Genomic DNA, 25,376 nt, shown 5'->3' on the forward strand with positions numbered 1-25,376 from the left:
AGCAGAGCAAATTTACCTGAAGGCATTGATTACATTCTTTCTGGAATAAAGTGGAAGTCTAGAAAGTAAAAGTAACAAAGACAGTCTGACTCCAGTGCCTCAAACACAGAGCTTTGCCTCACTTTCTGCATGACAAGGGAATCAACATCAATTTTCACACTTGAACAAAAACTACAGCCAATTTAATTAGAAACGCACAATACATGAGGGATAATTGCAAGTTGTGGATAAATATTTCCCACAAATATCAAGTATATCTGCTAAGTGAATACATTTATAATATTTTAAAAGTAGCAAGGCAAGGTAGTCTACAAGATGGTTTTAATGTGAGCTTGATAAAAACAATTTGGTTTTTATTAAAAAACATTTGATTAAAAACATACCCCTGGGATATAAAGTTCCCAAGATAGAAGAAACAACCTATTATGTTTCTGGCAAAGAGGGAAAGGGATAGGCTAAGAAAGAGGTTCTTAAAACAACAAGCAGATTTCGGGATCTTACCGGTTGCGGTTGTAGTTCCGTGTAAGGTTGATTGGAGACGAGCCAGTTTTGTAGCTTCCTGCTGTGCCAAAGCCATTAACAAATGTGCTATTGGGAAATGGAGCCTGGAAGATGAAACAGCCAAGATTAACCCACACATTCTCAAGCTACAAATTATCTTCAATTTACATAGCATGCCCAAAGCACCTCTTTACATTAACGCAATATGCTAAATGAACCAAACAACTGTTGGTATGGTAACTTAGAAAGCAGTCACCTGTCCTGACTGACTCCTCATTCTGCACTCCAGTAACTCCCTTGCAATCACAAACCTGATTAACAAACTCAGAAACCCACTGAGACTACATCGGCTTATACATTCAGCCTCCGTGACTACAATACAAATTTAACAAACAAAAAAAGGCAGCTTATTGGATGAGTTGCATTCAAATGGCAAAATGACACTTGCTACAATGCTTGGCCATAGAAAAGTAATTTAGTTGTCATTCTATAAGTGACCCTCAGATCTCATAATCTTTACGCTCACTGGGACAGAAGTGACAGACTTGGGGTGGGGAGTGAGAGAGTGAGAGAGAGTGAGAGTGAGAGTGAGAGTGAGAGTGAGAGAGAGAGAGAGAGAGAGAACCCCTCCACAAAACTTCTATCACTCCCTGCTTCCCTCTATGCGCTTAGTTGATCATCACTGGGTCAAAACAACCAAATCTGTTCTGATCATCTTTCATATACAGCTATATTTGTGTTTCTGAACATCACAACGGCAAAATCAATCAATTATGTGAGCAACTACTATATTAAATGGGGGAAAAGAAAGTTTTGAAGAATGTTGGTCACTTATTTCCATATTTTTCATTTAATTTTGGGGTGAAAAAATCCTTTCATTCATCTGTAAAACACTTCACAATATTTCAAGCATATATATTATTTAAGTTCTCACCAGTGGCGTTTCAAAATAAGGGGTGGGTGAGGGGGTCCACGTCTGTGGAAGAAGGCTGTAGAGAGGGTACTGCTGTGGAGGCTGGTACACCTGCTGCAGGTAAACTGGAGACGAGTACTGTGATGGAGTGGAGTACACACCAGAGTCAACAGCCCCATAACCGTTCTTTGCAAAGAACGTGTTAATGGCCTTGATGCGAGCCTACCATGACAAACATACAAAAGACAGACCTGTATTAAAATGTGCAAAAATATTATCATGTATTTTGCAAACAACTATTTTTTTAATTACACATCGTAATCATTTTGAACTGCAAGAGGCGTTAAACTTTTTCTGCAAGTTGAATACAAAAACTGGTCCACCAAAAGTTAGAAATGTTACTCTATAGTTTTAAAAATGGATATTTTCCTTACACCAACGCATCACTTTAAAAGGCCTTTATTAATGCCCTGAGCCGTGTGGAACAGTTATAATGGCTATAGATGCACTTCTATGGACTTCAAAAACAGAGCAACAGTCACTGCCATTATACGGCTTGGAAGAGCCAGGACATTTTTAATACAGGGTGGGAAATTAGCACCCGCCACCAGCCAATGGCGGGTACTTTTTCAAAGTGGCGGGTGACTTTGCTGTGTATACCAGCCACAGTGGTGGGTGAATTGGAAAACATTTTTACTGATTACTACTTAAAAAAATCATTGTAACGGATTGGACAGCTTTTGTCAAAGAATGATGTTGCTAGTAACAATAATGCACCTTTGTCGAGTAACTTTCATGATTCTGACCGTTTCTGCCATTGAAATGACTGGGGAAAAATGTCCCAATGTCCCAAATTCACCCCATACTATGCTAGTGCACTTTCTTTTAAATTTGAATTCTGTAAAAAAGTGGCTGGTAAAATTGGACATCCAAAATGGCAAAAAAGTTAATTTCCCACCCTGTTAATACATCTCTGATTGTGTTCATCAGAAAGAAGAATGTCATATACACCTAGGATGACTTGAGTTTGAGTAAATCATGGGGTCATTTTTATTTTGGGGTAAACAAGCCCTTTAAAAATGTGGACTGCACAAGATAAAATGTCTGTGTTGTACAAATGTAAACAGATTTTGAACAGGATTAAAATCATGGCTGTGGATTACATAATCCCATAGACTGTCTACAGGGGTCTTTCCTACTGGTGAAATAATAGGGATGTGCAATTTATTCGCAAAACAAGCGCGATTTGAGCAAATGTGATTTCTAAACTGCATAAGACTGTGATTTTATTTATTTCTATTTTAATTCCGAATACTACAATGTTATTGTGTGCATGGTTACACAGCGTAACAAATATGGAGGTGAGTGAATTAGGCTATTAATGAATTATAAAAGCTCAGAACGCATGATGCATATAAGTGCCAAGTTCCTTTATGAACTAAAAAGACAGATCATCAGCTCAACATGGCTGAAGCCCAGTTTATTAGTGGCCAGCGAATCAACATAGCATACTCTGAAAGGTGGATGAGATTTGCCCGAGCTGTTCCTATTGTGCTATAGTAAAGAAAAAAACGTTAAGTAAAGTTAGTTTGACTTATTGAAGTACAAAGTAAGCAACAGTCTCACGCAGATAGCATGCAGTGCAGGTTTCTTTAAGAACAGAGGTTTTATAACCTTTACAAGCAATGGCTGAGGGAAATTAGTCTAGTATAAATCATTCTACTTTAATTGATATAATGCATCTCTGGGAAATGACTGCCTTGAGAAAAGAGTTGATGTAATTTTCTCTTCCCTTCATGTAACTGCAGATATGTATACATACACATATTCATAAGCTCAGCACTGCTTTGTTTTCTTGAGGTTACTAGGGAAACGGCTCTATTTCTCGTTCTACAAGCGCCACCTACAGACAGAGGGTTCTTTCTTAGGTTTTTGTTTGTGAAACAGACCTCATTTTTATGTGGCAGCTAATACTAATAAGCTAATGTTCAAACCATAGACTGTACCAAAACTACATCCTTGAATAATTAGCTTTTATATGGGCACTAATGCCAAAGCAAATTTGAGAAAATATCTGGAATTTTTTTTTTCTCAGTTTAGTTAACCATAATTTATTTAAAGTCAGTTAATTACAGTTGTGATTATCAAGCTGTTAATACCATGTTATTTAATTGTGACATGTTATGTACTTCTTGTGCACTGGTATATTTGAAAAAGCAAAAACAATAGCCCAAAATGGCAACAACACAAAAATCGGAACATGATTATTCTGTCCATATTGCACAGACCTATTACATAATGATAGGACACCTAAAATCACTGATTGGTTGACAAAACAAGGGTCAAATTTGGATACTTCTAAGAGTCCTACTGATTATCACAGCATCCTTGAGAACAATGCAGCCATACTTGTAGAACTGAAACTGAGCGCACAGTCACACATCTGTTCACAAGTGACACTGGTTGTGTTTGAAGTGTCAGCCAGGCACGCATGCTTACAACAAACATGACCATTCAAATGTACACTCACCATAATTGGTTTGCCCTGAAAGGTTTTGACTTCTTCACGCAAGTATCTGTAAGCCTGTGAAACAATGTGTTCAGAAAAAGATTAAATCACCAAACAAAATGCAAAACCTTCCATGCGACAGCAGAGCAAAAGTCCATATTAGTGGTGTAACGGATCACAAAACTCACCGTGAGTCACAGATCGGATCAGAAAAAAAGGGAGAGGAAACCATTTTTATTTGCTTTCCATTTATTACAAGGTTATGTTAACACCAAAAGTTATTTCGTTTATAGGTTAACAAAGAACCTTTGGTGTTAACAAAAATAACCTATAGCCTATGGTTTTAAAAAATAAAATAACTAGCTGAATAAGTCAAATTTTATTCAGTTGTTAAAGTGTAACATGAAAACCTGAGACAAGACAATGGGCCTAAGCTTATGACATTTTTTCCCCAAAAGATTAGGATGTCAACATTCTCAGTTGTCTGGCTACATTCAGGGGAGAGAGTGGACCTCTCATGCCGGTTTCACGCAACATGTATTCAGTTTTTTATTTAAAATCCAAACGTTGTTACTGAACATGGCTTGTCAGCATAGCAATTCTCTTTGTAGGCCAATCTACACATTTGTGTAGATATCATGTTTAAACGCACTACATTTAAACAATGTTTTATTAAATTAATTATTTTATATTTATATAGCCTAGTACCTACTTTAGAAACAGCTTGTGAACAGCTATGTTTAAATAACACATTTTGAAACGGAGTAGACTTTACATTATATGCATCTGTGGTGGAATTGCAAAAATCTAGTATCGATGCATGTTTTAATGCGGACAATGCCCGATCACTTTAGTTCAGCGCGTCCAGAACTCGGTTGGAAAACGATTGCTGACCTGCTGTATAGCCTACACACCGCTCCTGGAACGCACTGACGGACCGAAACCACAAGCAGTGTGAAAGCTGTAATCCATTAACATGTGCATGGAAAAAAAAGACGCACTGCAAACGGAGTATGTGTAAAATGGGCATCAGCAGGTGTCGTTTCAGATATGTAGCCATTCTCCTGTATTACCACTTTTATACTGCTTTCTCGTGCCACATTGCCTACATACTGTTACAGTTGTCCACCCTTCCTCCATCATTATTATATTTTATGGGGAAGCCAAAATGCTCTCATAAATGCGATTTGAATGATGCGGGAGGCTTTTCAAGTTCTTCTGCTCCTCCGCTAGCCATTGCTGATTAACATGCTCTGTTCACGTGAACACATCCTGTTGTAGTTTCACTGAAACTCGGCAGAGTTTAAAGGAACAAAATTACTTAAAGAGTATTTTACTCTGCGATCACTAAACAATTAAGATTAATCCACAAGTAAAAAAATAAATAAAAACGTGTGTGCCAATTCGTGGGACGTGATCGGTATGGATCACGGATCAACTGTGATCCGTTACACCCCTAGTCCATATTGTTTATCATATCAGCAAATGTGTCAAAAAAGGATAACTTCAGTGAAGCCTTTTAAATGGCCTTTTAATAACTGATTTTTTCCCATTTAGTAAACTAAATTAACTATTAACTAAATTACTGATCTGCCCACATTGTCACTATATGATAATTGAAATGAGCTAATGACATCACCGTTTTCTCCAGAACGACTGTACAGCCAAATCAAATGGTAAAAAAAATTCCTGTTAACACTGAAGCTGCATTGAAACTATATAGTGCTTTTAACAATGCCAATTAAGTTGACTTGACAAAAAAGGCATCACAGCCATTCATGAAAAAAAAATACTTGCAACATGATTACAATTAAACTCAATTTGGTAGCAGAGATCTTGAATTAACCCTAACATATGAGAGTATGACTTTACCAATTATTTAGACATTTATTCTGCGAGCAAGGCAATTTGTAAATGTGTTTGTCAATATACCTGTTGAGCATCAGTGTCAGACTGGAATGTGATATACCAGTTGTTATTGTGTGCAAACTCCACGCTGATGACCTGCGGACATTTCTCACTTTTAAAAAGTGCCTCCACCTCCTGACAGAGAGACAAAAGTATCAGTCAGCAAATTAAAAGAATGAGTGAATATTACTGAGAAACAGAAGGCCAAATATCCCTCAGATCTCATAATCTCACGGTCATTAGGGCAAAATCCACTGTACTGGGTGAGAGAGAGAGAGAGAGAGAGAGAGAGAGAGAGAGAGAGAGAGAGAGAGAGAGAGAGAGAGAGAGAGAGAGAGAGAGAGAGAGAGAGAGAGAGAGAGAGAGAGAGAGAGAGAGAGAGAGAGAGAGAGAGAGAGAGAGAGAGAGAGAGAGAGAGGATGGATAAAGGAGTTGGAGAGAGGTACAAAATTAAATCTCAACAGCAACAATGGTTCTGGTTCCTTCCAAGCGCGATACTGATCATCATCGGGGTAACCACATTAATAACCGCTATCAAATACGGCCACAAGAGATGAACATACAGCATAGCCTCACCTCGACAGGTGTGGTCTCAGGGACCTCTCTGAGAATGATGATGCATCGCTTGTGGTTTGGTCGTACCTTCTCACCCTTCTCATCCACCTGCACCATGGGAGAGGCTGAGAAGGACAGAAAAACACAGTTAAATGCAAGGAATAACCAACAAATTTCAGAACTGTGGCCAGGCTTCCTTTTTTTTTTATACCTCGTAGCACCTCAAGTATCAGGTCCATATCAGTAGTCAGCAGTTTGACCCCCTCCATGCTCGCAATTGTCCAAATAGGGACAAACTGATCACTGTCCATCTGAGATATCAGGTAAAGGTCTTTGGAGAGATTCTCCCTGTAGAAAAAACAAAAACAAATACAGATGTTGAACACTTGCAGTGATATTTATAGCACTCAATACGTAAGCGTTTTAATTGATTTAACGGATTAAGCGTAAACAGTTAGATTTTTTTTTAACATGTGCTTTGCTAACTTCAAGCTCCCATTGCATGATTTATATATTCCATTGATTGGAACCCATTATCACACCACTGGATGTGTTCGTTTAAGGTCTAAATTTGAACATACGAATCAGTAAATAGTGACTAGGGATGTGCATTTCAAGCAAAAATAATATTCGATGATCGCTGGGAATTATTCGAATATTATTCGAAAATCGCACCCCTCCCCCGCATGCACGCAAACTGGCATAGAAGCCTTTGGTCAATTAAATGCCGGGTCTCTGATAGTGGCGTGGTCAGCACAAACAAATAAAGACCGGGGGAAAATGTGTGTATAATCTCCTAAATGCCTTTCATTTAATGTGCACTCAAGTTCATCGTGTAGGCTACAGTCGGGTTGTGCCGTGAAGGCTGACCAACATCACGCAATCATCCTGATGCCACGCCCGTTCTTGCGAGTGCGACACACACTAATTCTATATAGTCTCTTCTATAGTTAACCTAAAAACTTTGTAGGGATGGCTCTGTAAATTAAATTGAGAATATAACTGATGCATTTATGCCATTTTAAATAGGCTAAATGATGAGAGATGAGATCTGTGAAAATACCGTGTCAGGCAGGCTACACAAATATTGATCTTCTCGTCTTTTTTTATACGTCTTAAACACTATTCGCACGGGATAAGTATTATCTAGGGACCTCTGTGATTTAGAAATTACTCCCCCACATCTGAGTTTTGCGTGGCGCGCATTCGCACGGGATAAGCCTGTGATTTTACTCGAATTTACTGACTTATTACCCGGATATGATGTCAAGACTTCGTTATAGATATAGCTGTATGAAATCATTAAACAGGCATCGATTTCGTTTTGATTATTTTATAGTAATAAATAAACATAATTTCGTTTTTTATTTATTACGCAAAACTCAGATGTGGGGAATTAGCCTAATTTCAGAGGTCCCTAGATAATACTAATCCCGTGCGAATAGTGCTATAGCCTACTCTGCATTTAACTTAAAAAATATTTTATTTTGTACACAGAACAAACAGAATAGAATAGGCTTCAAAATAAACTATGTTGATGAAATATTGTAAAGTGGTCATGAACTAGCTAGGCTACACGAACGACCGTTAATAAAAATAGGCAAAATCAAAAATGAATAGGCCCTATCTCCGAGAAAAGTGCGTCAACCTATTGGAAGCACGGGTGAGTATTAGTTTGGTCAGAAAAATAACTAAATTATAGTTAAAAAAAACTTAGTTAAAAAAATTATGTAAAGCGACATATAAAGTGCATAGGCCTAAACTCTTAAGTGGAAGGAAGCTTTTTTCCCTCACGTGCAACGATAGCCTATAGAAAGCGCGGAGTCATTAATTGGGTTAAAAAAATAACGAAATTATATATATTTTTTAATAGAAAATAATATTTATGTAAAGAAATATATTAAATTAAAAAGTGCTTAAAAGTACACTACTCTTAATGGAAGAAAGCTTTTTCTCACACGTGCAACCTAAAGCACTGAGTAGGCTAATTAGTTGGGTTAGTAAAATAACGAAATTACAGTTTAAGGATAAAAAATATTTATGTAAAGAGATATAGTAAAATAAAAAGTGTTTAAAAGTGCACAACTATTCTCAAGTGGAAGGAACCTTTTTCCCTCATGCGCAATATAGAAAGCGCAGATGGATCATTAGTTGGGTTGGAAAAATAACGAGATCAGTTTTTTAAAGTAGACAATAATATTTATGTAAAGAGATGGCCTATATTAAAATAAAAAGTGCTTAAAAATAGGCTATACAACTCTTAAGTGGAAGAAGGCTTTTTTCCCCTCAAGTGCAACCAGGCTGTAGAAAGCGTCTGGAGTCTGGTTCGGCTATAATAACCTCACGTGCAACCTATAAAAAATTAAGCGAGGAATAAGCATTTTACATTTTTCTCAATGCTTGTTACCGATTAGGCTACAGTAATTCTGACCGAAATTGCTTTGTCGACTTTCTAGCTTGTTGTTGTATAAATGGTGATATGTTTGCATGTTTCGGAAAAAAAGAAAAAAAAAAAGAAAAAAAAATCAATGATAGATATCTGTCCACTGGAACGTTATCGCTTTTATTCGCTATTAATTTAAAACGGTTTAAAGGCTACATATATGAAGAAAGAGAGGGAGAGAGACCAATGGTGACTGTTTAATTCATTATGGTATAGTTAACAATTAATTCACTGTAATGTGGATAAACGCGCTGTCCATGAATCTGTTGTCAGGGCCATTTTTTCAACTATCCCTAACTGACTGTGCAGCTCCCATGGTCATCAAAAAGTTTCTCCAGTCTGACAGTGATCGTCTTTCTAGACGGGACAGTAAACTCGGGTTCTACAAACTCCATCAGACTTCTAAAACCCTCTCCTTCTACAAAGCTGATCGGAAGCATATCTTTAGCGATCATCTTCGTGATGAGGGCCGTTGTTTGCTCTGCCCGTCTAGCATCCGACTTGGTTGATCGGATCATAAAACTAGCCACTGATTGCTGCTGACCTGTGGATGGACCTGTTGGGTATTTTGCTCTCAGATGACTGTGCATTGTAGTGGTTGACCTATGATAAGCAAGCATCGCATGGCAGAGTTTGCACTGCACTTCTTTTTCATTAATTTTATTATAAGAATTCCACACAGAACTCTTATTCGACATCGTGACTCCACGTAGTGTGCATGATGATGTATTATTTTTTTGTTGTGTGAAAATTGATTGACAGCTTTTATGTGCGGATTTGACAGCGCGCGCCACCCGCTGGTTACATTAACACGTCACCACCGCATCAGCGCAGCAAACCTGGATTTTTTTTAGACGACAATCGCACAGCCTATTCGATATTCTATAGTTAAATCAACTAATCGAATATTCGAAAATCGTGACTCATCCCTAATAGTGACCTATACAAACTTCCCAATCAGTCATGTGGTCGAAAAAAAAAAAAAAAAAGACTTTTGGGATCTACTGGCCATACTGCATTGGAATGGCATCAGTGTGATTAAAAGATGATCCTTTTTATATTTGGGTGAGCTATTCTTTTCATATTGAATTAAATTATGAAGAGATTACAACTGTGTGTACTTAAACTATCAACAATTACAATACTGCTGAATATATCTATGAAATCAGTTCTAAAATTCACAGATCCATTACAACACTGCATTTCATTTCTGAATGAGAATTGTTTCAAGCAAGAGTAAATAAGCATTGGTTTATTGTTCAGGTGATTACGAATTTCCATTCATCCCTGAAGGTCTCATGCAAAACAAAAATCTGTTAAGTGTAAGCATGTCTGGGCGTAGCGTGGGCGTTACCTTGAGAAGCAAAATTCTAGCTGCTTCTTCAAGGACTCCTTCAGACTCTCTTCAGACAGCAGAGGCTGCTCCTCGATGGCCTCGCCCTCCACTGAGCGACAAAACATACAGTCCCCATTGACAATCAGCCATTAAGCATAACTGACGGAATTAAAATGTGAAAGTAGGTGTGTGTGGCAGACCTGGTTCATAGAGTGGGTAAGCCAGTTCTGCTGACTCCATGCCATTCAAAATGCTGTTCTCCATAGGAGGGGCTGACTCAGAGTCACCATAGCCAACAACATACTCCTTGAAACCTTCAGTGGAGGAATGACAGTAATAAATGAGTTTGGAAGCTTACTGATCAGTTACCATACAAGAACAATAGGCCACGCAACCCTCAGATCTCATAATCTCACGGTCATTAGGGCAGAACCAATCAACTGCAAGAATGAGCAAGAAATTTAGTTTGAGAATAAGAGAAAGAAATGAGAACAGAATGAATGGAAGGAGGAAGTGAGAGGAGAAACTAGGGTTAAAGATCTCTACAGTGAGAATGGTTCTGAGTCCTTCCAAGCGCGATACTGATCATCACTGGGTTTTAGGAAAACTTTAACATGTTCTAAAAGGGCTTTATTTTAGAAATCTTAAACTCCTAGGGAGGTTGTGAGGAACTTCAGGTTGTTCATGAGTTGATAAAAAGACAAAATAAATAAACCCAAATCAATAAAACCTACAAAATATCAATTATTTTATTAATTTACCTGCATGTCATCAACTAACAACAGCAAACAAAAATGTTACATTTATATTTACTTAATCAGGTGTGAAGAAAAACTATTTTGTTTCATATATAAAATAAAGAATATGGAGTTGTATGAGTGTTAACATTGACCATTTTCATTTCTAGGGGCCTATTGCACAAAACTATGATAAGGGATTAAGCCAGGACATTGGTGATCTTGTCATCTGTATGCAAAATTTAGTACACTGCTGTTGTGTAAACGTACCCTGAAGGCACACTCACACCAAGAACGATAACTATATTAGCAGATAAATTGAAGCCAGGACCACCAATATGGGATACCAGCTTAATCCCTTATCCTAGTTTTGTGCAATAGGCCCCAGGTAAACAATCTGAGAAACTTTATTTTTTTACACATTTACAGCACTAAAAAGCTGCCAATCAATATTATGTACCCTCTGACTCCTCAGTGGAGACCGTTTCGGGTTGTGGCCAATGGCACGTCTCTGAGGCTGCCTCTGGAGCCTGAGTGGTTGGTGCAGACACTTCCTGCCACACTTTAGCATTGGGATTCAGACCGGCCCCCTTGGTGGTCACCTTGAACACAAAGGTTAAAAAAAAAATTTGTTAAGGTTCCCAAAAAAACAAATAAGATCACAGTAGAATAAAACCCAGAGAAATCAGTCCCATTTTCCAACTGTAGCTTTAGTAAACGTTAACAAATTGAGACTAGTCATTTAACTACCCATTATAGTAGTCTGAAACTGACAGATATCCATTGTGGCAGAACAAACGTAATGTGAAGTAACTGTTGAATAAACTGTCAGCATGTAATTAAGACATCAGTCTATAAGGCAAATAGTTAACCATCCTGTTTCAAAGTGGGAGGGTGAATACAAAAACAGGGAAAAAATACTGTAATACTTCAATTTCCAAACAATATTTAAGGCATTCAGGACAGCATTACAATTGTAAAGTACCTGACTGTATTTCTCAATACCCAACCTGTTAAGTTAAATAACAATGTAGACATTTTCTACGGGCAAAAAAACATGCAATAGTGGGCTACAAAGAGCAATAATCTATACATTTTGCATAATGGTGATAATGTTGCCCATTCAGTAATCATAGATAAAATCTGAAATGCTTTTTGAGCTTAATGAATCCTAGCAGTGTCAAGTGAACATGCACCATTCTCAGCATTCTTGTTTAGTTGGAAGCTTTGAATTCAAAGGTCAAAGCAACTTCCCTGTAGGCCTTTAAATAAGCAGTCATGTGTACTTTACAGTTGGCCAGTGAGACGTAGAAATATCCCAGTCAGATCTTGATAATGTAAAGGGTGTAAGAGGTATGATCTGACACAAACCCATCGAAAGCCTCATAACGGCCTTTGAAGGTTTCAAGAATTAATTCGCATACTTCATCATAACAGTTAACTTTTGCATTCCTGAAATCACAGCATTGCAAGTTTGCTAAGTTTTTCGAAACATCCATCCAAAATAGGATTAATGATAATGAGTTAATATCACTTCCAGTGGGAAGAAAAGAAAAATCTATAAAATGGCAGGGCTTGGATCTTTTAAGGTTAACATGTACGACGCTATCAAAGTTTCACATGACACGCGGAGGAACAAATTACAACACTGCTTCAACCTTGCTGTAGGTCTCAATTGGAACATCATCAAATATAACATCTGCCATCTCAAATGAAACTGCTTTATAGCCACAACCTTGGTGAAGGACATCTGAAGAGCACACAAACACCACAGGATAGACAAGGGCCCAGACTATTAACACACAACCCGAAATATGCACAACTTCTTTAAACTTTATACGCTAACGTTACTACTAAACCTCACTCACAAGATCCATTACTTACCCGACGCAATACTCAATGCACACAGGTAGGAGGTTTTAAATAGTCGGCCTTTCACCCATTTAATCTGATTAGCCACTCCGATAAACCAGAGCGAGAGTTCAGGGCAAAGAGCTACAAACCTGCATCTGAAACGCAGCCTGGTTAACCTGACTGGCGCTTTATTGGATTTGAATGGGCTAAAGTTATTTTTGAACGAGAGGTTCAATTAAAAGCTAATGGAATTCGTGATGCCTTCAGTATCTGAGGCGGTCGTTACTTTAGTTGTGAATTTCACCAATGAAAGTGACGCATCTCACGCGAATAAAAGAGGCTGGCTAAATAGCTAGCATTTGTTGCGCGCACGTGGATCTTTCACAATCGACTGTCGGTTCGCGTCCACATAAACAAGGTATTACATAGCAGCTCAACTAATCATGCTTATCGCTAACTACTCACTTTTAAACCAAAAAACAAATAATAGCTTTAGCAGCTCTACAAAACCACAATAATGTCCTCTTGTTGTACTCATGGCAGGCGCCATCCGCGGCTGTGAAGAACCTTCGCAGTCGCCAAAATGACCTCGTTAACTCACCTCCACAAACAACAGCATGGTCTTCTCCCCCGACAACGTTATCACTCGCTAGATACCTTGTAGGCGAATTAATCTAGCTCACAACAAGGCAGAAACGGGTTCCACTTATTCCCGTATGAAACAAAAGTGCAAGTTCACTGCCAAAGAGTTTCGCGGCCACTATCTGCATCAATCCCCTTTGCTCAGCGTAAGCATCGACACAGCGCCAGACGAGTCTGATTGGCCGTGCGCTGGTCTTTCCTTCGCCTCCTTTGTGATCACATGCGGCAGCACATTTTGAAAATCTTCCACCCACCGTTACAGGATTGGTGCGTGCTGAAATACGTCATACGGAGTCTCTCTATGATTGGACAGGGCTTACGTCTGTCAAATTTATGTTCACGTTACCGGAACTGTAACCTCTGCCACCAAGATCACTGCTGAGCACGTGGCGACAGCTGAGACAAATGCTGTAAAGGCTTGATAAATGAATGAATGTAGTTAAAATATGAGTAGGCATACTTTACAAATAACACTAACGTTACATTTGGAAGCAATACAAAGGCTTTTAAGCCTGAAGTGTGTGTATGACACAGTGTCTAATATCGTAATGTCACGAGGCATCGAACAGTACTAGAAACGCCCAATTCAGGACAACCTGGTTGGATATCACTGTATTTACCCACTGTAACAAAAATCTGACAAACAATAATACACAAACCCAAGACTTAAAAAAAGTTGAAATCCGCACTAAAAAGTCTTCCAGAACTATAATACAATTTGTTTTTATGTGGTTAGTCAGACACCAAATTAAATCAAGTACCATACCATTTTGACCAAACCAATATTAATTACACAATGAAATATGCCTATTATAGACCCTTTCCCCATTTCAAGGTTTTTCAGAAGTGGAGAGAATACATTAAATATATATTTTTGTGTCTCCACTTGCTCAAATAGCAAAAGAAAAACCACAATAGTAATTTCACAACTTTCAAAAAGAGGGGGGAAATCGAGTGAGATTGATAAGAGCAGTCTGAAGAGAGATGATGTTAATTTCAGTCATTCCCAGACACTGTATTAGAAACGCCTTCAAAGCAGCAATAACTATTTTTGCAATTTTATGCAAAAGTAATATAATAAAAAGTATTAGTGTTATAAATGTACATGCGTTTAAAAATATGAAAATACAAAAAACATTGCAGGATTTACGTATTCATGACCGTTAAAATGCGTCATCACAGTCTGTGAAATGGGTGTATTCTTGAATACTAGCATTAACCACTGCTTTAAAAGGATTCTCCCAAATTAGACTGACATCATTTTACAAGAGAGAGAGAGACTCTGCAAATCTAGATTCAGAAACTGTATGTGAGCTTAATTTTGGTGTCAGGTCCACATCTGTCAAGCCGGTACCGTACTAGTACAATGATATTCTTTAAAAGGTGGGGTAAGTGATATTTTCTGAACATTGTTGATATTTGAAACCAACCCAAACAAACACATCCCTCTCTTCATTGTTCCGCCTCCAAAGCTTACCCTCCCATCCTAACCACTCTGCTCCGAGTTGGCCTCGAACCACAATCGATGGCATGCGAGGCGAGCGCACTAACAAGGACGCTAAACAGTAAACACTGCATTCTCCAGAAGCATCAGCCTGCACAACTCTTACTAGCTGACCTCCATTACACACATTTATCGTAGCAGAAGCACAACTAAATAATGCTTCAATAAAAATAAAGAGGATGAACGAACGACAAGGACGAAACAAAAAATAAACATACAGTACACAAGCGTAAATACCAAGCGGCGACCTCCTGCGTTCTCAACTTTACAGCAGAAAAAAAAACATGTTTACAGCCTGGTACAAATAGTGGTTTTGGTCTATACGGGTAATTTTGCCCTTCATGACAACTGTGACAACTATAACTGTGTTATAACCATAGACCGTAAAAAAATATGGACGACTCGACATCATCCGTTTCCGCTTGCCACATTTGAAGCTTTCAAGCGGCCTTGCACGGCGCGGACATCTTGGGACTGAGTTTGCGCAGTAGCGATTTCGGGACCGGAGTTGCGCAGTAGAGCGAAGGAAGTAGAGCAGGAAGTACAGTTGCGATATCAAAGCCCACCCACACTCTCGCAGATGCAGAACAATTAATTATGTAGGTGTGAAATAAACAGTTATGGAAATGTAGAAATTAAAGCTAAAGCTCTAATCTGCTCACAAAAATTTCGAAAAAAGTCTGTTAGTGCCTCAGTGACAACTTCACTCAAAGAAGCCGTCAGTCTTAGCTGTCAATCATGACGTCACACCCCCCGTTTTTATAGCATCAAATAACTAACTCAAACTAAACTTATTTTTAAAACGAACACCTGAAATGAAATCATCATGATGATAACTGCCTTCAGTGACATAAACTAACTTTGGGGAAAAAAATTTGAAGTGTAATTTTATTATTTAGTTTGCCTCGCGTCCATTAGAAATCACAGAGGGGCGGCTATACTGGGACCGGTCACCGGGGGGCGATCGAGGCGCGAAAGCTTCAGTAAATGAGAGGGAGACTGCAGGCTTGGTTATAACTCATTAATTTACATTATATAATGCCTTAAAGTTCTGCATAATTAGGGGCGTGGTTACTTTGAGTGACAGGTGGATAGCCATTTATCCGTCATCTATAGTCATTGCGTCACCTAAGCTCCACCCACATCCTGCCGCTTTGCCCATTTTCTGTTATCCGGGCGTAACCCGTGATGACGCTTTGCTTTGCCAAGATGACAACGGCCAGCTCGTCTCTACTTTACGCTTCAGAGCGGCTTATCGGAATCCTATGGGTGTCGTCACGGACACTATATCCATATTTTTTACAGTCTATGGTAAATACAAGCAAGAGTCCGTTGTTAGTTGCCAAAAGCACAGCAGTTCCAGACAAACAATATGACATTCAAAACCAGTATTAAGCCGGGTACACACTGTGCGATTTATAATAGAATATAATATTGTTTATTGTCAGACTGTACGAACATGATCCCTTTTGTAAGCCATGTCACACTGTAAGATCTAAGTTGTCATTAATGTCAGACTGTATGACAAACTAACGATCAAAAATGAAGCAGAATTAAAGAAACCTTTCAGGTTTACCACAGCTCTCTCCAGTGCTGGAAAGCTTTTCTAATATTAACGTGGGTCCTAAAGCTCCTGAATGATCATAGCCCTTTATTTTCCAGTGATGTTCTTATGCTTTTCTCTTTCAACAGTCTTTCTTCAAATCTCCATCTGGCTTGTTCTCTCTCCTCCACCATCATACACCTCTTAATGCTGATTGGCTACATGTTTGATGTTGTGCCTGTTTGTGTCAGTGCGACCAATTTTCAAACAGCGTTTTCCAAATATCGCTTACCCCAACTTTAAGGTACTATACTAATACCATGGTACATGAATATGGTAATCATTCAGCACCATGCTATTAACATTGAATGGCATCCCTGGTGTTCATTATTTTGTTTAATTTGGGATAAAAGATGAGGTTAACATGCTTAAATGTTCAAAACCACATGTATAAATGTGCATTATTGTAGCTCCTAAATTCATAGTCTGTGTGAAACGCAGTGATTTCTACAAAGCCCTTCCTTCCGAGAAGTATAGTGAGCTCTGATTGGCCAGCCGACCCACGAGATGTGATTGGCCAAACTAAAAATATAACGCCCCTTACCATAATTGCAAGCTTCAGCTTCCAAGGCTTTAAGCAAATGTAAAAACACAGTTAATAATGTAGTAGGTTTTTTAATATCAGTTGAAGCACAAGTCAGATTCTGAAAGTGCGGAGGATCAAGCAGATTTATCATAACCAACTTTGCAAGCACGACTTGAGCAGAACATTTTGTAGTGCTTAGTCTCTGTTAAATTGTGCACAAGCAAGATTTTAGGTTGCACTGCTGTAAATACATGTTTTCGCATCCAATTACATAAAGTGTCTTCGCAACATGACAACAACGCTACAATTCACTCAAGTCTCGTCTTCTCTCTTTGTGTATGCCTTCGATGGGGTTTAAGCAAATTTTTCACAATGTGACGTAGACGTTTGAGGAAGTAATTAATCTGGCTTCCATGCGTTTTAAACAGGTCTGGATCAGTATTCTCTGTTAGAATAAATCCCTTTGTGAGAGAAACTTTGCAAATCGTATACGTACAAACAGATAAATTACACACTAAAGAAAAATGAAAACATTAAAAAGTATCATTTGACACCTATAAAGTTTACCTTCCTCAACATGTTAAAACATTGCAATGACATGCACTTAAAGCCTCTAACATTCAACAGGCAAAAAAAAAAAACAGGCATGGAACAAAAATCTGGGCAAATCTTTAACAAGCAACATGTGCCTGATAAATGTGTAATGTACCTGTAAGTAACCACAATAGTGTCACAGTTAGAAAGTAAACCATGTGTAAAGTGCATTAGTAGCATGTTTGATTTTTTTTAAATAAATGGAAAAAGTCATTTTTTTTCAATAATTTAAATACATTTAAATTATTCAGAATAATTGTTTTTAACAACTGCACCCAGTATTATTACTCTAGAATTGAATTATTCTAAAACTGGAAAGATATCTCGAAAAGTAGTTAATTGTAACCTAAAACAAGCTGTCAGGTGATCGTGAGGCATTTTAATTTCCAAACGACCTTAACCCGCTTGTAATAGAAAACGTATAAACCTTAGCTTGTGTCACGCGTCCTAGAGTCATGAAAACATTGCTCAATTACAGTAGCGCGCTCCGCTGACCAGGATACAAACACGTGCTGTGTCATTTATGCGCAGACGAAGCCTTGGAGTCAATATATTTAGTTCACGTTGCCTAGTAATGTCGTCCGACTTAAAGTCGGCTAGCCAGACGTAGCTAATACTCAACTAAGCAGTTATTAAGCTTAACAATGTAATCGATCGATCCATAAAAGCTAACGAACTGACAATCCGGGTAGCGCGCAAGGACACAGGTTGTTTGTCAGAAAATTGCAAGTAGACACGGGTGCTTAAACAGTTCGATAAACGTGGTGTAAACACGTTTGTTCTAAATATGGAAGTGCTAACGTTACATTCTAAACGAAAAGTTGCCACACAGTAACGTTGAGTTTAGGGGGAGGGTTAAGTGGGTTGTACAGATTCAGCACCACAGGCCTGAGCTTACCATGCCGCCGTGGTACTCGCCGGTTTTCTCCTCTTGATCTCGGGCGACTGATCCCGGCTCGACCTCCTCCTTCTGTTGCGCCTGGCTGCTACTCTCCGAAGTCATCGGCCGCCTTTAGCTCTGCACCGGCCGGCCGCTCTCGTACGCCTCCTCGCCCGATCCGCCACTCCTCACCTCCTCTCACCGGCTGAATGCAACAAGCACTTGCCACTTGCTCTAGCTAGTTAGGGTCGGTTTGTCTAACCGTTTCAGAAACTAAACGAAGAGGGAAAAGGTATGGCGCGTACTCCGGGCCAAAATTAAACATCCGACCGACCGACCTACCGATCGAACGTCTAACCGAACGTCTATCCGACCGTCTTGTCTGATGGAGCGGGTGACCCATGTGACGACCTGACGTGACGTCAACGTCTTGAAATTATGTCTTTTTTTACCATTTATATATACAAGCTGATGTGTAAAGACTATACATTGACACTGCAGGCACTAAATACAGATATATACCTAAAATAATACTCAACCATTTCCTGCTGTACTTCCCTGAATAAGTCTTTAAAGATGTTGTAGGCTATTTTAAGTCTTTCTTAGTGATTAACTGAAAAAAGCTTGTATATCATGACTTTCTCTGTTTTCCATGACAAAAGGAGCTAATGTTTCAAACTTTTAAACATCAGACTCACCTATTTTAACTGTACATCCATGCAGTGGGCTACTGTTAATTAATGTATTTGTATTTTTCCATATAATTTTATGTATATGTACGTTATATAATTTGCATATCATGGTTAGTAACAGTGGCTCAGTGGTTCATGTAGGTTGTCTACAAACCAGAAGGTAGGTGGTTCAATCCCCGGTTCCACCTGACCAAGTGTCGAAGTGTCCATGAGCAAGACACCGAACCCCAGCTGCTCCCGACGAGCTGGATGGCGCCTTACATGGCTGACATCGCCGTCGGTGTATGAATGGGTGAATGTGAGGCAAAAATGTAAAGCGCTTTGGATAAAAGCGCTATATAAATGCAGTCCATGCAGTCCATCCATCAAACAGATTCATTTTATATTGTTTGTCATTGTTTTACAAGTAAGAGTTAAAAGTTATATGTTAACGAGTTTTAATTTGTAAAGCTTCAATGTAATGGGACCATGTTGTCATTAATTGTCCATTTACTTTTCATGGTAGTAACACATTGACCCCCTTCAGGGGTCGCCACAGCGAATCACCTGCCTCCATCTGTTCCTATCCTCTGTATCCTCTTCTCTCAGACCGACTACCTTCATGTCCTCCTTCACTACATCCATAAACCTCCTCTTTGGTCTTCTTCTTGACCTCCTGCCTGGCAGCTCTAACCTCAGCATCCTTTTACCAATAATAATAATAATAATAATTATTATTATTCACTATATATATATCCAATATATTCACTCTCCACCCCCTGAACATGGCCAAACCATCTCAACCTGGCCTCTCTAACTTTGTCTTCAAAACATCTCACATGTGCTGTCCCTCTGATGTACTCATTCCTGATCAATCCTATCCATCCTCGTCACTCCCAAAGAGAACCTGAGCATCTTCAGCTCTGCTACCTCTAGCTCTTCCTCCTGTCTTTTCCTCAGTGCAACTGTCTGAGTAACACATTGAGTAAGGTTAAGATTATTCAATAAACACATTGTTTATTTTTACCATGATTTTGTCTCCTTCCTTCTGATATTTCCTCTGCTGACTTCACTGACTCGTGGGCTGGTGTCATAATGAGTTAACATAAGCTGTTGATGTATTGGAATATAAAAAAATTACTTTTCTGAACTTATGCAGAGAGAGAGAGAGAGATCATGTCAACTCAACACTGGATCTAACATGCATTTTCACTGTCTCTCATCTTGTAATCATAGGGGCATAAAGTGATTTGCAGCTTATGGTTATAATGGATTATAGTCGTTTAAAATCCTTGTTAATGTACATAAAGACTTCATCCTAGTCTGTAAGATTGCATATTGTAATATTTGAAACAGTGCTAATAAGAGTATAGGCTAGATGCCAGATATATTATAAATAATTTTTAGTTTCTAGATAATATGGATTTTTTTCCCCACAGTTCTCCCATGATTCTGAAAACAAAACTAAACCAAAAAAGAACGCAGATAGGCCTAATTTACTCGAGGTTCTATGAGTCTATTCAAGCTTGTATTCCTTTAAATATATATATATATATATAAATATATATATATATATATATATATATATATATATATATATATATATATATATATATATATATATATATATATATATATATATATTAATGTGTGGCTGAAGTCATCCTGAGCTTGAACTATACAATGAGCTGCATCAAATCCGTTTTATCAGTCACTGGTGACACCTAGTGGAGTAATATTGTAGAATCTTTTATTCTAAAGCTTTTATTCTAAATCTAAAGCTTAACAGTAGTTCGGCTGCCGCAACATCAGTGGGTTTTTTTTCGGACCATAAACTTTTATTCCAATGCTTTCATTATATTTGATGTTTGCAAAACAGAAATATAAATCGTATATTCAGTTTAACAGCATTGAATTCAAAAAGTTTGTAACTGAACTGCGAAGTGTGCACATTTTGATGCTTAAATTATGTTCAATGACTGGGTCAAACGCGTTTGCAAATCGGCCTGAATCCACTTGAATTAATTTGGACTGCTCTCTCAGTAGCTACATTTCCATAAGAGGTTTGCACAAAACCTTTGTGATATTTAGGCTGCTAAATGTCGACAAAAAACTATTGAGAAGTAATTCCAAAAAGTATGTTGGTATGTTTGTGTATATCCTAGCAGCAATAGCCATTATTTTTAATGGAAGAAGACATAGGTGTGTTATCCACGCATTAATTAAAATTCAAAGAACGAAATATATATATACGTTTTATCCATAGGTTTTATCAGTCACTGGTGACACCTAGTGGAGTAATATTGTAATAGAATCTTTATTTAAAGCTTAACATTACTTTCAAACGTCATTTACTTATTTTAATCACGGCTGCCACAACATCAGTGTTTATATTTCCGACCATAAACCTTTTTTTCTTTTCTTTTTTTTACTTTTTTTTTTTTTTTTACAATACTTTCGTTATTATTTTGATGTTTGGAAAATATAAATAGCCATATTTTATTAAATAATAGTTCAAACAAGCCTTAAAATACATATTTTTGTATTTTGTCATATTTGTGATGAAGCCAGACGAATTGATGACCAGCCCCAGCTTATTTTTTAAGGTGAAGAAAATGGTCTTGCAATATTCCTAACTTGTAAGTTGCTTTAATAGGCTATAGTATATTAAAAACATGCATACAAATTAGGCTAAATAACGCATTAATTAAAATTCAAAGAACGAAATGTTTGAATTTGCATGTTGGAAACTCAAAGGTTTTTTTCGTTATTTTGACTTTGAATTTCGTTTGTTAGAAATATGAAATGAATTTAGAAATGCTTTTAAAATGAAAAACGAAATGTTTAATAAACAAAATAATTTTTTGAAATGAAGACAGCATTTGGAGTGAGTGCATGCTAAATAATCATTTCTCTGAATCAACAACCTTTGTGAGTGTACACAAAAGTATAGACAGTTTATATTTTATAATTATGTCTTGCACATATCTGTATGGCTAAAAATGTCTATTGTATTGTGAGTTATATGCTGCTATAAAGGACAATGTCCATCAGAAAGCGCTGGCAACATCATTGGCCATGGGTTAAAGAAAATGCCTATTTAATTAGTCTATGTTTAAATATTAGCCTATACAATTTTTTGTGTTATTTTTTAGTTGATTTTTTTAAACAGCAGGTAAGAGGTTATACATAAGATGCGCGTCTGGAGACATTGAGTATTGCTTTGAATAAAGTTATAATTCAAAGTGAATTTCGTTTTGTTTTGCAATGAGCATGGATTTCTAGTGTAGCCTATTTACTTGAACTTCTTAGGTAGTCTAATATCTATGGTTTAGAGGCAGTCAAAATCAGAATTTTAATGGCCTGATAAAGCTCTCTCAACGGGCCTGACCTGCGATGCCGCGCTGAGTGACATATCAATTTCTCACGTAAAGAAAAATATTGCAAGTTAGCCAACTACTATATAATGAAATTTGAACAAGTAGAATAATACAACATCACGGTACACATTTTTTGCGATGTCTATGTCTTTTAACTAGCCTATTATATTATTTTAAACGACAAAAACAAACTCCTGTTGGCTTTTTACATCAAGTCAGTTGTCACTTTACTTTGCGAGCTGTGTGGTCACACTTGGCACAGCCCGGTAGCCTACTGCTCAAAATTAAACCAAGTAGCTAAACCAGCCCAGCTTCTTTTTAATCAATTTGTCTTACAATATCCTAGTTGCTTTAATAGGATATATATATATATATATATATATATATATATATATATATATATATATATATATATATATATATATATATATATATATATATATATATATATATATATTAAAAACATGCATAGACTACACATAGGCTACAAACTAAAGCAGACATTTTATTTCAAGAACTAAAGAGAAATATAAATAGCCTACTGAACCTTAATACAATTATTAAATTATCTTTCATAAATAAACATCCTAAATACTAAGTAAATGCTAAAGTGTAAAGGTTTATTAAAAACATCTGTTTGTGTTCTAGTTTTACATTTATGCATTCAGCTGATTCTGTTAAACTGGCCGTAGGCTAATCAAGGTTGATTTCCATGTCTTTCACATATAAACCATGAGCCCAAACTAAATTATTAATCAGTTTCATTAAATCATATGTAACACGTTCCTACATGTGCTTACATGTTGTTAACGCGTACCCGTGGCGACCGGTCGGGAGTGCGGTAACCGATCGTCTTCCCAACGTGTTGTTTTCGTGTTAAGACGCGTTGTACCACGTTTGTTTTTCTTACCTTCATTTAACGTTCTTATACTTCTTCGATTGACCCTCTAACTAACAAGTCCCCATTTGATTACAGCAACTACTGATTTATAAGGTATGTGCTGTGTATTAATAAAGTTGAATATAGATCCGAGGCTATTATTAAAAAAAACTGGCAAACTTTGACGGCTATTTTATAATTCGGAAAAGGCAGTTGATATTCAACATAATTTTTCTCCATCGCCCAACGGAAGATTCAGAAACAGATCTGATGTCGGAATGTGTCTTATTTAATAGAAATAGTGTATACCATATTCAAAAACTGCAGCAAGGCATATTAAGCTTTAGTTCTTGAAATAAATGCTTAGATTATATCCACTTTGTATTAGTTTGTTTTTTTAGCCTAATTTGTATGCATGTTTTTAATATACTATAGCCTATTAAAGCAACTTACAAGTTAGGAATATTGCAAGACCATTTTCTTCACCTTAAAAAATAAGCTGGGGCTGGTCATCAATTCGTCTGGCTTCATCACAAATATGACAAAATACAAAAATATGTATTTTAAGGCTTGTTTGAACTATTATTTAATAAAATATGGCTATTTATATTTTCCAAACATCAAAATAATAATGAAAGTATTGTAAAAAAAAAAAAGAAAAAAAAAGAAAAGAAAAAAAAGGTTTATGGTCGGAAATATAAACACTGATGTTGTGGCAGCCGTGATTAAAATAAGTAAATGACGTTTGAAAGTAATGTTAAGCTTTAAATAAAGATTCTATTACAATATTACTCCACTAGGTGTCACCAGTGACTGATAAAACCTATGGATAAAACGTATATATATATTTCGTTCTTTGAATTTTAATTAATGCGTGGATAACACACCTATGTCTTCTTCCATTAAAAATAATGGCTATTGCTGCTAGGATATACACAAACATACCAACATACTTTTTGGAATTACTTCTCAATAGTTTTTTGTCGACATTTAGCAGCCTAAATATCACAAAGGTTTTGTGCAAACCTCTTATGGAAATGTAGCTACTGAGAGAGCAGTCCAAATTAATTCAAGTGGATTCAGGCCGATTTGCAAACGCGTTTGACCCAGTCATTGAACATAATTTAAGCATCAAAATGTGCACACTTCGCAGTTCAGTTACAAACTTTTTGAATTCAATGCTGTTAAACTGAATATACGATTTATATTTCTGTTTTGCAAACATCAAATATAATGAAAGCATTGGAATAAAAGTTTATGGTCCGAAAAAAAACCCACTGATGTTGCGGCAGCCGAACTACTGTTAAGCTTTAGATTTAGAATAAAAGCTTTAGAATAAAAGATTCTACAATATTACTCCACTAGGTGTCACCAGTGACTGATAAAACGGATTTGATGCAGCTCATTGTATAGTTCAAGCTCAGGATGACTTCAGCCACACATTAATATATATATATATATATATATATATATATATATATATATATATATATATATATATATATATATATTTATATATATATATATATATTTAAAGGAATACAAGCTTGAATAGACTCATAGAACCTCGAGTAAATTAGGCCTATCTGCGTTCTTTTTTGGTTTAGTTTTGTTTTCAGAATCATGGGAGAACTGTGGGGAAAAAAATCCATATTATCTAGAAACTAAAAATTATTTATAATATATCTGGCATCTAGCCTATACTCTTATTAGCACTGTTTCAAATATTACAATATGCAATCTTACAGACTAGGATGAAGTCTTTATGTACATTAACAAGGATTTTAAACGACTATAATCCATTATAACCATAAGCTGCAAATCACTTTATGCCCCTATGATTACAAGATGAGAGACAGTGAAAATGCATGTTAGATCCAGTGTTGAGTTGACATGATCTCTCTCTCTCTCTCTGCATAAGTTCAGAAAAGTAATTTTTT

General features: G+C 37.1%; 1 protein-coding gene across 3 annotated transcripts in view; it reads right to left on the reverse strand.

Annotated features, from left to right (window-relative positions):
* The window catches only part of larp4ab (La ribonucleoprotein 4Ab), a 28,368-nt gene extending 9,579 nt beyond the window's left edge, over positions 1–18,789 (reverse strand). Inside the window, exons 1-11 of one of the 3 annotated variants that reach the window (XM_067460037.1) lie at positions 18,524–18,789; positions 11,363–11,504; positions 10,366–10,479; positions 10,184–10,274; positions 6,598–6,734; positions 6,408–6,511; positions 5,856–5,966; positions 3,945–3,998; positions 1,436–1,636; positions 502–605; positions 17–58 (exon numbers count right to left, since the gene is read on the reverse strand). In XM_067460037.1, the coding sequence (XP_067316138.1) occupies positions 17–58; positions 502–605; positions 1,436–1,636; positions 3,945–3,998; positions 5,856–5,966; positions 6,408–6,511; positions 6,598–6,734; positions 10,184–10,274; positions 10,366–10,479; positions 11,363–11,504; positions 18,524–18,628 (1,205 nt within the window). In that variant the 5' untranslated portion in view covers positions 18,629–18,789. Of the gene's footprint in view, positions 1–16; positions 59–501; positions 606–1,435; positions 1,637–3,944; positions 3,999–5,855; positions 5,967–6,407; positions 6,512–6,597; positions 6,735–10,183; positions 10,275–10,365; positions 10,480–11,362; positions 11,505–13,357; positions 13,598–18,523 lie in introns of those variants that run through there. The other 2 variants (XM_067460039.1, XM_067460038.1) reach the window with 2 other exon arrangements.
* Between the last annotated feature and the right edge of the window lie 6,587 nt (positions 18,790–25,376).

This window comes from Pseudorasbora parva, chromosome 12, assembly GCF_024679245.1.
Source record: "Pseudorasbora parva isolate DD20220531a chromosome 12, ASM2467924v1, whole genome shotgun sequence".
NCBI classification, from domain to species: domain Eukaryota; kingdom Metazoa; phylum Chordata; class Actinopteri; order Cypriniformes; family Gobionidae; genus Pseudorasbora; species Pseudorasbora parva.